This window comes from Pollicipes pollicipes, unplaced genomic scaffold (assembly GCF_011947565.3).
Source record: "Pollicipes pollicipes isolate AB1234 unplaced genomic scaffold, Ppol_2.1 Scaffold_3773;HRSCAF=4423_pilon_pilon_pilon, whole genome shotgun sequence".
Lineage (NCBI taxonomy): Eukaryota > Metazoa > Arthropoda > Thecostraca > Pollicipedomorpha > Pollicipedidae > Pollicipes > Pollicipes pollicipes.
Genome location: NW_023596370.1, coordinates 188,946 through 200,867, shown reverse-complemented (window position 1 = coordinate 200,867; position 11,922 = coordinate 188,946). Strand labels below are relative to the sequence as shown.

The following is an 11,922-nucleotide window of genomic DNA, read 5'->3' as shown; positions in this document are numbered from 1 at the left end:
CGCTGCCGCTGCGGCGAATTCGATTGCACGCCCGCTGCAGCGGTTGGCCGCGGTCGTTCCGAAAGGAAAGCGTTCGTCGCAACGCGCATGCGACCGCGCCAGACGAACGTGGGAAGGGCGCGTCCATTAGTCGGGCGATGGCCGCGTCCGTCACAAGCTGCGGTCAGAAGTCCAGAGCTGCACGCCCACGCGGCGAGCTGACCATGTCCAGTAGGTGGGCTGGCCCGGGTCGGGCAGGGCCGAGCCGAGCCGAGCCGAGCCGGGCCGAGCCGGGCCGGCCGGGCCGGGCCGGGCCGGCCGGCCGGGCCGAGCCGCAGGGCCGAGCCGAGCCGAGCCGAGCCGAGCCGAGCCGAGCCGAGCCGAGCCGAGCCGAGCCGAGCCGAGCCGAGCCGAGCCGAGCCGAGCCGAGCCGAGCCGAGCCGAGCCGAGCCGAGCCGAGCCGAGCCGAGCCGAGCCGAGCCGAGCCACGCCGGCCGCGCCGCGCCGGGCGGCACTAAAGCGGCCGGCCCAGCTGTCCCGGCTCGGGCACGACAAACTGACGGATGCTGGACAGATGTTTGCTGAGCTCGGCCTGCAGGATCTGGGCGGCGTGGATCTGCGAGCGCGCCAGCTCGCCCAGGCCGGCCAGCAGCTCCGCCGAGCGCAGCCGGTGCAGCGTGCGGATCTGGCGGCCGGGACGGGACGCGGCGGTCAGCGGCCGGCCGGCACCCGGAGACCGCGCAGCACCGCCGGGGTGCAGGTAGTGCTGGGCACGGCGCAGGTCACAGGCTGCTCACCGGACACACTGGGCGGGTACAGCTGACCCGTGCAGAGGCGGACCGCACAGGGTGCAGCGCGACATACAATATAAAAGACGGTACGAACCGCCACGGACCACCGCAGACGACCACAGCGATACCGATGGCAAAAGGTATGCACGCAAAGGTATCATGGACCACACGCGGCAACTGCTCCACACAGCAGCACTTCCCGCGTAGGGCACGGTGGACAGGACCACACGCCGCGTGGGAGACCGGCAGAACCGTCACTTTCCTATTCGTGACGAACGACGCCCGTTCTACCGGTGGCCGGCAGCGTCATGCATGTCGACTCGGCAGAACTGAGTCACACCAGCCACGAAGCAGAGGGCAAACGCTGACGCTTGTGCGCCACAAAAACACACACAGACCGCCGACAATCAGCAAATCGCTCAGCTGGCAGGCTGACAACACAACCCAGAGTAGGGCACCGCTTACGCCTGGCATATGTTGCGCCGCCGGGACCCCGCACGTCACAGCTGGTAACGCGATTACATAGCTCGGGGAATGTAGCAACCAACCCGCAGGCGGAACTACATGCTGATGAGGTGGTGCCGGGCAGCAGCCGGCCGTAGGAGAGGGGCGGGGGAGGGGGGGGGGGTACGTATCGGAGCACTACCTCGCTCCTCTCCTACCTCGCTCTTAGCGGTGTCGGAGCACTCTTCGAAGACCTCTTCCGCCCTCTGCTTGGCCTCCTCTGCCTGCGAAAATGATCAGCACGCGTCAGCGGGCGTCCTGCGCTTCGGCCGTGGCGGGGCTTCGGCTCGTCCTAGTGACGACAGGGGACACACGACACAAACACGTAACGTAAGGAAGCCAAACTGCAGCAACGAGCACTAGTGTTCCAGGTGGCGCCAGGTGACCAATCATGAGAATCCCCAACCGCGCAAGCCCAGTCGGCGTGACGCCCTCAGCCAGACTGATGAGAAGTCACGTAAGACCCCCGTGAAGCGCACCTCATCGGCACATCACCTGTTCCCATCTGCCCGCGGATTGGGGTGCTCTGGTTCGGGCAGGGAGACGGGAGGGGGGGGGGCAGGGGGCACGGGACGGGCGGGGCCACCCGAAGGACCCGAGCGCACTGAACCGTGCAGTGTGGACCAACCGAGCCCCCGAGCCAGGTCAGACGCCGGCCCAGGACGAGCCGGCGACCTTGGCGCCACCTGAGCGCGGGAGAGGAAAGCGCCACGCCGCCTGTGACCCGGCCCCGTCCTGCCCCTCTGTCGGGGCGCGGCGCGGCGCACACACCCGACCCACCGCCGCCGGCCGGCGACGGCGGCCGAGCGTGACCGAACGGGGGCAGCGTACGGAACTGTCTGCACTGGCCGGCGGATGTCGGCCCGCCGATTATTAATGCACAGCACGGCACCCAGCGGGGCGACCGGCGTGTGGTTCATGTGGGTCAGAGCCGGGTCGAGTTCCCATGGCCGAGGCCTCCGCTCTGTGTCGGGTTCGATCAAAAAAGCCTCGGATACGGCTAATAGCCGCGATCAACGAAAATGGGCCGTTCTCGCGATGCAGGACACGAAGTGGGCAACTGGGCCGCTCATGAGAGCCGACACAGGGGAATTTAAAAACCATGAGTATGACAATTCCGTGGCGCACTCGTGCTGAAGCTCACGGGCGCACCACTCGGTAATCAAACGCGACATTATACCGTGCCGAACTGCAAGCAAAGCTGTTGTGAGACCAAGCTGTCATGCCGCTGCCAGGGTTGTTTGCGCAACAACAATGAAAGGGCCACTGGACAAAGTCGACATTGAGGTGAGCCTCCTCAGTCGGAACGCACGTGCTCTTTGTCCGGGCATTGTTGTCGTTGGCACAACAGGTCTGTCCTGCGCCCCTGCCTTCGCCAACAAAAGTCGGACAGGCCACGTCGCTTCAGGGGGGCGCTCTGCAAGTTATGCCACGTTCCGGTAGATCTGGACACCATGAGCCTTGTCTGATTGTGCTCCGATTGCGCCCGGCCAGACTGCATCGAGTCGGGTTCGTCGCACGCCGGCTGAACAGCGCATAATTTAGCACGGTCACGTTCTACCCCGTGCGTCAGCTCACCGCTGTTCACCGGCAAGCACCTGAGCTCCGTCCAGCTGCCCGGCTTTTGCAGCTCAGTGACCAGCGATCGACGGCACATGGCGGGCCCCAGGTGAACGGAAGCGGTCGAAAGCTCGTTAGCGGTCCTGTCGGCCGGCAGCGCTCGGGCGACGCCGCCGATCGACGGACCCGCCGCCGGAACGCCGGCTCGCATTCAGCCACGTCACGGCCGGGCCAAACAACGGCAGTCAACGCAACCCCAATTTCCTCACTGTTCCACGTGATTCGGTATGGATTACATCCGTCAGCTGGACAGAGATCCTGGTTAGGAGGGAAAGGGCCGGGAAGGCCGCCACTAAATGCATACAAAGGATTAATGGAAAGAGTGATCCGGCGATAACAAAAATGCCCTTGCTTACACAATTGTACGCTTGGCAAGTTCCGGCGTACCCGAGGAAGAGTCCGTGGGTCCCTGGAGACGGGACTCGTGAGTCTGTCAGTCAGACGCCGCGGCTCAGCCCCAACAGTCCACCACCTCCAGTCCACGGGACAGCGGGCCCGAGTCCGCCGGGCCCGCGTCGCGTGACCTGACCCTTCCGCCGGCAGGTCGGCGAGCGAGCGCGCCCGTCATCCGGTGACGTCACGCCCTGCGCGGCCGTGGTGCAAGCGGCACACGTCGACCGCCCGGCCCGCCGGCGCGGCGATAGAAAGCGCGCGAGGCGACACGCTCTGCCCAGCTGCGGTCGGCGCGCAGGTCGGCGCCGCCCCGCCGGCCCGCTCCCGGTCGCGCCGAGTCAGGTCGGCACGCGTCCACTCCCGAGAGGCCCGGCACGGAAGGTGCGGTCAGGTGTGACGGGGGTCGAGCGCGGCCGGTCGACCAGCCCACCCCAGGGGTCAGCCGCGGCTCGGCGGGTCGGGGCGGACGGCGGGGAGACGGGCCGCCCGCCCTCCCCGCAGGCGGCGTGTTTGGATGCAATCTGCATATGCTTAAGGTGTGTACAGTTACACAAAGACCGCCAGGCGGTTCCGCCCGCCCTCAAGCGTCATCAAACCGTACACGAACCGAGTATGAAGGAACGGTGCTCAGCTTCAACCGACGGCGGCACATTCCACTATCGGCGTCATAATCTGCAGCGGGTGTTAGCCTACCCTGGAGAAAACGCCCCGCCCGCCAACCTACCAGGCGCGCTGCCCCGTACCACGCCACCACGCGGGCTCGAGCGCGGCTGGGAAGGTCACGCAACAGTGAAGAGACAGACGGGATCACGCCTGTCCGGGCGAGGGAACCGAATCACCTTGGTCGGGCCGGAACAGCATGCAGCTTCTAGCTGGCGCGTTTTCCTTGAGCGCCGGACCCGCCCAGTCGGTCCAGACCGCAGAACGTTCCCAGCAGACGGCGCGACCCCGCCCACCTGCACACGGTCGGCCTCCGGCGAGAGGACGCAGGGTCCTCGGCTCGCCCCACGCGCACATACCAAAACGTGGCCTCTGCCCGTCCCGCCAGCTAACCCTCGCCCCGATTGGCCGCTTTTCATAACGCAGACTGATAGGCAGGAGGGATGCGACCCCCTGGCGTTTCCAAACTAGTCACGATAGAGCTTAGCGGAAAACACCAGTGGATTGGTCCCAACGAGATCTCGCGATACTAGCTGAGTACTAGTTAGTATCGCATACTAGCTTGGTTCTATTTTGATGTTGTTAGATCGTATCTTGCTAAGCACTAGCTTGTATGTTGGACCCAATTTCGCCCATTATCATTACGTATATATATATATATATATATATATATATATACATATATATATATATATATATATATATATATATACATAATTCTGACCCGATAATTAAGTTGAATGTCAGTTACCAGAAGATCGTACTTTTTCAGCTTTCCAACATCATACATACGAGATCACGCCACGTGGCGATACAAAACCCAAGCAGTGTCGGCCCGCCGCGCGCGTTCCGCGGCATCGCCGGCTGCCACCCGCCCCCGCCCCCTCCCCGCCCGCCGTGCGCCGTTCCTAAAAAACGCCGCTGCTCAGAAACCGGAAAGGCTCGGAACACGTCTTTGGTGGCGCACAATAGATGTCCCATGGGCTACTGAAAATTTGGGCGCGATTGCACATAATGTCGGAGAGGTATCTTTCAAAAACCTTAGGGGGGTCGCATCGAGCAGAGCTTGGGATCTTCCTTGGTTATGTTCAATATAAATTGCAGAATCTCTTGTAAACATAATCGAAGTTTTTGTCTTTACAAACTGCTTCTCTTTTCCAACCAGATTGTCCCATCTTCCTCTTCCTACACGAAAAACTGCGCAGCTCCGCACTAGGTCAGCGATAGAAAGGCAATGCTTCATAATCGCATTACCCGGCTGAAATCAGCCCTCGCTCCGCCCCGGCGTGTGGTTCCGTGCCGATGCCTTGAAAGTGAGCGCGGAGACCAGCCAGGTCATCGCGTCCGGAGCTCGACAGCCTGACCCGCAGTCTGGCCGACATTTCACCTGGGCCGACACCGACACTTCACCGCAAGCTGAACAGCACGCTCGAGAACACCAGGCCAGCTCGCAGGCTGCTGTTTCAGAATAATGACGTGCCCAAGCTCGCCGATGCATGACCTCAACCAACATGCAAAACACCACCCAACAAACCCCAACTGTTTCGAAAGCTATGCTGGACGCCGATGCTCTCACAGATGAGACGATGCATTTCGGCAGGCACAAACAGCTCGAAGACAAGTACGAGAGGTCCAAACGGTCAGACCATCATCAGGGTCCCGGTTATTTCCGAACGTGGGATTTTCCAGCACGGCAGGTTGTGTGGCGTTGGGTCGGTTGGCTTCGTCCGGACGTTCTGTGTGACGTCAGGAGTCGCTAACTGGTGAGGACGAACCTTTTCCTTCATCGTCTTTTGCCATGACATAAATTGTTTAACTTTCCGCCCTCATCAAACGGATGTTTTAAAAAGCAAAGGAGCGCAAACGACAGTTTAATCTGGCATTGTTTGGTTAGAACTTCAGTCTTTCAAGATGCGCATACTATCTAGTTTCTCGTACTGCCGTGCACAACACAATGTCGATGGTCACAGCTTGCTGAACATGCCTTGCGATCACGTGTTTGTTGGCGCAAAAACCTACTATCCGCTAACAAAACGTAATTTCTTCACGGTGCCCTGAGACCCATCCATGGCCATTGCGTAACGCGGTCGCATGCCCGGTCCTTATGCTCCACTGCTTCTGTAGCGTCCACGCTACCTGAATGAGCGTTACAACAGATCCAATGCTAAGCACTAGCTTGTACGTTGGGCCCAATTATGCCAAGTTCAATGTCAGTTTCCAGAAGATCGTACTTTTTCAGCTTTCCAACATCATACATACGAGATCACGCCACGCGGCGATACAAAACCTAAGCAATGTCGGCCCGCCGCGCGCGTTCCGCGGCGAAAGGCTCGGAACACGTCTTTGATGTCGCACAATAAATGTCCCATAGGCTCTGCCAAAACAACGTCAAAACAAACTGTGCACAAGCATATATTCGCGCATGAACATACGCACACATACATGCTCACAGGCCTGCGGACAGGAATTCGCACGCGTGGCCCCGCACAGCCTCGAGCGCAAGGGCAAGTACGGCTCAAGAGGTCACGAGCGCGGGCGCACGCGTGGCATGGGCCCGTGGCACCTTCACAGCGTCACGAGCGTGCAAGGCAGGTCTGGCCCGCAGGCGGGGGAAGGTGAGGCCTGAGCCCTGGCGGGGGAGGGTGAGGTCTGGTCCCTCAGGCGGAAGAGGGTGAGGTCTGATCCCGCAGGCGGGGAGAGTGAGCTCTGACCCCCGGCGGGGGAGGGTGAGGTATGATCCCTCAGACGGGGAGGGTGAGATCTGACCCCGCAGGCGGGGGAGAGTGAGCTCTGACCCCCGGCGGGGGAGGGTGAGGTATGATCCCTGGTGGAGGTGCATGAGATATGACTTCGGGCGGTGGAGGGCGAGGTCTGACCCCTGGCGAGGAGGGTGAGGTCTGATCCCTCAGACGAGGGAGGATGAGGTCTGATCCCTCAGACGCGGCAGGGCTGGGGGTCTAACCCCGTACGGGGGACTCCCCCGGTCCCGCTGACTCGGCCACGGCCGCGGGCGACCTCAGCGAGGCAGCCGTGCGGGGACGGCCCGGCCCAGCCGGCGCGCCTCCGGCCAGGACCAGCCGCCGCCGGCGTGACCGCTCTCCCTCGGCCGGCAGGTGCCAGCCGTCGGCCCGGCCCAGTCGGCGCGCCTCCGGCCAGGACCAGCCGCCGCCGGCGTGACCGCTCTCCCTCGGCCGGCAGGTGCCAGCCGTCGGCACGGCGCCGCTGGAGCGTGTCACCGGCGGCGGCGGCGGCGGCGGCGGCGCGCGCGCGCGCGGCGGACCGTTCGGCCGCGCCGGGACACAGCGCCCGCCACCTCCACCAGGCCGACCGTTAGCGGCGCGCCGGACGCCGGCCAGATGAGAGGACCCGGGCGGCGCCGCTCGGCCGCACAGCGCGGTCGGCCGACGCCGGCCGGCAGCGAGAGATCGGCCAGGGCGTCCCTGATGGGATCACAGCCGACAGGTGACGGCTAGACGGCCGTCTCAGCTGACGTGATGGTGATAGGTGTGCTGCAGATTCGACGGCTCTCTAACGCTCTCTCCGCACGAGCGCCACGGGATTTTTGGGGTCTCTGGTATCCAAGCGGTGTAATTTCCACTAAGATAGATAACATCGCCACAGACTGAGGTGGATGAAAGCTGTGCAGGGATGGCGCTGAACAATGACCATCACACCAGAAACAGCAGTGATGCAGAGTTGGTCAGAATAGAGCAGTGTAGCCCAAAGAGAGGTCACCAAAAATCACCGACGGCGGAAAATGAAAGCACTAAGTTTCAAGCCACGTGCGACTCTCGTGCCTGATCGAACCTATCGCATACCAGGTCACAGTTGCACGACAAGCATTGCGTACGATGGAGGAGTCATTTTCCGCTGGGGTCGACGCTAGACAGGACTGGGAGACGCTTCGAACCACCCCTGGCCACGACTCTGGCAGTGCTCTGTGGAGAGTGAACGGGACCGGGATCTTTTTTCACGCACATGACACAGTTGGACTGACGGGCACCGGTTTAGCACCCAACCAATTACATGTCACCTGCAACCGCCTTCTTCAGCATATCCCAACAGCTGACTGTTTTCATCCGCAGCTACTACGTTCCCGTGCACACGGACTGGCCAGCAGTGTGCGCATGTTCACCTAGTACCCACACTGCTGTTCACCACGACCTGCCCGCCAACGTGCTTGAGTAACTCTGCAAGCGTCATAGTGTGTGTGTGTGTGTATGTGTTTACGCATGTGCATTTATTGTTTTTTAAATTTATTGTCTGCATCCGTAGTTGGTTAGCTACTGAATCTGTGGATTGTTTACATGAACTAACTAAATGAATAGATAAAGAAATGTGCTAACACACAATACAGATGTCCTCACTATTGCTGAATAAGGTTGAGTGGACAATGATATTTGGCTAGCCTTCTGGCCACGAACGACGGGTAACTCGTGAAAATAAAGAGTAAAGAAGCCAGCAATGAGAAGTCATCGCCATGAATCGAACCCTTGAACGAACAACATATTTATTCACGAAAAAACATACAGCCACCCTCTTACGCACACACCTGCCCAGACTGTAAGTCGCCTGCAAGGGAACTTCAGTCTTGGAACTCATCACCAGGAATATTGCCATGATCACAAACCTTGTCAGACGCTAAACAACACAAGGCAGTGGGCAACCGTTCGCTCCCCATGTCGTCGGATATGTTCGCAGCGTACACACAGCGCCGCCCGCGGCCAGGCCACGGCCACGGGCTAGCACGAGCAGGTGGCACGCAGATTCGGCACTCCGGTCCCCGGCACGGTCCCCGGATCACATGCGGTGGCCGTGGGTGCCCACGTTCGGCCGCCTCCAGACGGGGGCATCCAGCGGCGGCCTCGTTTTCCTCCCGCTCCGTGGCGAAGCCCTATCTGAGTCAGCTGGCAGCGAACCGGCTGAGACGTCGGACCGGAGGGAAGTTTCGCTTCGACGCGACCCAGGAGGCCGCCTCCTTCGGCTCAGCGAGAGCCAGCCGGCCGGACGGATGCGGCATCACAGCGCAACTGTGCCGCCGCCAGGCCCAGTCACACATTGTACAGCTCGGTTGCGGTGCACCTCGCCGCTGACTCCAGCCGTCCCGCCCCAAACGCCGGGGTCTGAGCGCGACGCGGCCGCCGACGCACCAGCGGTCGCCGCCGGAAAGTAGCCCGTGCATCCCGCCGGCCTAGATGAGGCGCTCGTCGTTGGAGGACCACTCGACGGTGCTGGCCGATCCGTCCGAGCGGCCGTCGTCGGGCCGCGGCGGCCAGCGCGGCGGCCAAGCCGTCCGCTCCCGGCGGCGGCCGCGGTAGTCGGGGCTGCGCGCCCGCGAGCCCACGCGCCGCCGCTGCCGGTCCGGGCTGTGCGGCCGCGACCGACTGCGCCGCCTCTCTTCGCTAGGCGTGCGCGCCCGCGAATGGCCGCTTCGGGTCCGTCGGCCTGCGCTGCGCGTCTGCGACTGACTGCGCCGCCTCCTGTCTTCCGGACTGCGCGTCCGTGACTGGCTTCGCCGCCTGCCGTGGCCTGGGCTGCGCGGCCGCGAGCGGCTGCGGTGCCGGCGGCCGGAGCCGGAGTCGGCCGAACCTCGGCGTGCGTCGGTCGGCTCAGGCCGCCATAGCCTGCCGCCGAAGACGTACAGGCCACGCCTGTCGGTCGGCTCACCGGCGCGGCGCGTGCGCGGCGTGTCGTCACACTCGGACGTGTTCACCACCGAGCCGGCGCCGCTGCTGGACGAGCTGAGGAGCTGGCTGGTGAGGCCGCCCACCAGCTGGCGCAGGCCGTAGCCGTGCGGCCGCGGGCCACGGCCGCCGGCCGCCGGCGCTGCCTGGCTGGCGTATGGCATCGGCATGGGCAGCGCCAGCTTGCTGCCGAACGTCTCCGAGCCGAGCGTCTCGGAACGGCCGTTAAACCAGGAGCCGAGCTTGTGCGTGGCCGGGCCGGCCGGCGGCGGGCGCGGCGGCGGCGGCGGCGGTGGCGGCTCGAGGCCCGACGACGCCGCTCGGCTCTCCAGGCCCTGGCGGTACTCGGAGCGGAAGAGGCGCGCCATAAGCGCGTACAGCCGGCCGCCGCGCCGGCATCGCACCGCCGCCGTCACCAGTGCCAGGCACAGCAGGCTCAGGCCGCATGTGGTGCCCACCAGGATGTAGGCAATTTCGTGCGAGCTGAGGCGGCTGGCGGCCGCGGCGCCGCCCAGCTCCGTGACGTTGGCCGGCGGTTCTGTCTCCGTCTCCGTCTCCAGGCTGGGCGGCGCGAGGCTGGGCGGAACGTCAAGCTCGGGCGGCGCCGTGCTGCCGGCGCCCGCCGCCGATCCCGGCTCCGGCCCCGGCGCGCTGAACAGGCCGTCCAGCTCGCGCAGGCCCGTACCGGACCGGACGGTGGCTGCCGGCGCCGACAGCCGGTGGTGGCGCAGGTTCGGATCCCTGTCGTCCGCAGACGTCACCGTCCCGCTGCCCGGGCTGACGACGCCCGACACGATGGCGCCGAGCGCCTCCAGCTCGCTCTCCGTGCTCGTCAGCCGACTGATGCCGCCGCCGGGCTGCTCGGAGGCGGGCCGCGGCCTCAGCGCCTCCTCCGTGACGACCGCGGACGCCGCCGTCTCCTGCGCGGCGGGCCGCGCCGCCGCCGGCGTCGTCATTCGCTTGGTAACGATGGGCGGCACACGCTCGGTGGTCGCCGGCGGCGGCCGGAGCCAGCGCGGCGGCGGCAGCGGGCGCGCCGTCTCTCCGTGTCGCAGACCGACCGGCAGCTGCGGCAGCTGCAGCGTCACCACGGGCAGGCCGGCGGCTGGCCGCGGCTCGCTGCCGTTGATGCGGTGCAGATCCAGCGTGCTGAACCGGTGCACCTCCTGCTTCTGCTCCAGCTCGTCGATGCCGGCCAGCAGCGGGTTCGAGTCGCGGTGGTAGAACGGCAGGCCCGTACGGTGGTCGATGCGCGGCCCGAGCCAGGGCCGACGGGCGCCGGGGCCCGGCCGCCGCCGCGTCAGCAGGTCCGGCGCACTCAACTCGACCTCGACCGGCCGCGCCGCCGCGCCGCCGTCCGCCGGGAGGCCCAGCCGGTGCGACAGCACGCCGCTGTCCGGCGTCTCCGACGGGGGCGGCGGCGATGGAGACGCTGGCAGCGGCAGCGGCAGCAGCGGGAAGCGCGCTAGCACGGTGTCCGGCTCGGGCCAGCGGGCCGTCGGCGGGACGGTGGTCGGCAGACGTTCTGGCGCCGCCTCCTCCGCCCGCTGCAGCCGTTCGATCGTGTCCAGCAGCGGCAGCAGCAGCTCGGCCAGCATCGGCTGACGCTTCGTCGGCGCCGGCGAGGTGGTGGTAGTGGTCGTGGTGGTTGTGGTAGTTGTGGTGGACGTGCTGGTCTCCGATCGGAATAAACTGCTGAAGATGTCCCACGGGTCGCTGGGGTACTTACTGACCGACGGCTCGATCACACTAATCGACGTGTCCGGCAGCGTGCCAGAGCCGGTCGCCTCTGACACATCCGAGGCCGGCACGCGCGACGGTTCCGTGGCGTGCTCGTCTGGCACCGCTGGGGAAGCTCGCCCGGTCGTCGGTGCCGCCTCAGCCGGCCGCTGCAGCAGCGCCCGCTCCGTCGTCTCGCGTCGCTCGCCCCTGTGGCCTAGCTCGAGGCGGTCCAGGAACGCCTGCAGATCGGCGCTGATGACCGGCTCATCGACGACGCCCTCCCTGGCCTGGGCGCCGCCAGCCGGCGTGGAGAGCGACAGAGGAGCGGCGCCGGAGCCTTCGCCGTCCGGCTGGCCCACCACCAGACCGGCGGCGCCCACACCGAAGCTTTCAGACTCACCCGCCTGGCTCAAAGTCACTCGCAATGTGTCATGAGTCGAGTCGTCCGGCGCAGCGACATTGCCGGCGTCAGTCTCACTCTCCTCAAAAGGCAAGTCGTCCTCCGTGACCTGAATGCCACTCTCAGCGTCCACATGGCTGCCCGCTGGCTCGTCAGAGTCATCCGAGCT

General features: G+C 64.6%; 1 protein-coding gene across 1 annotated transcript in view; it reads right to left on the bottom strand.

Moving 5' to 3' along the window:
* Positions 1-493: 493 nt before the first annotated feature.
* The window catches only part of LOC119092985 (sorting nexin-32), a 34,519-nt gene continuing 23,090 nt past the window's right edge, over positions 494-11,922 (bottom strand). The window contains exons 8-9 of the mRNA XM_037215875.1: positions 1,433-1,498; positions 494-664 (exon numbers count right to left, since the gene is read on the bottom strand). Coding sequence (XP_037071770.1) covers positions 494-664; positions 1,433-1,498 — 237 coding nt within the window. The remainder of the gene's footprint in view (positions 665-1,432; positions 1,499-11,922) is intronic.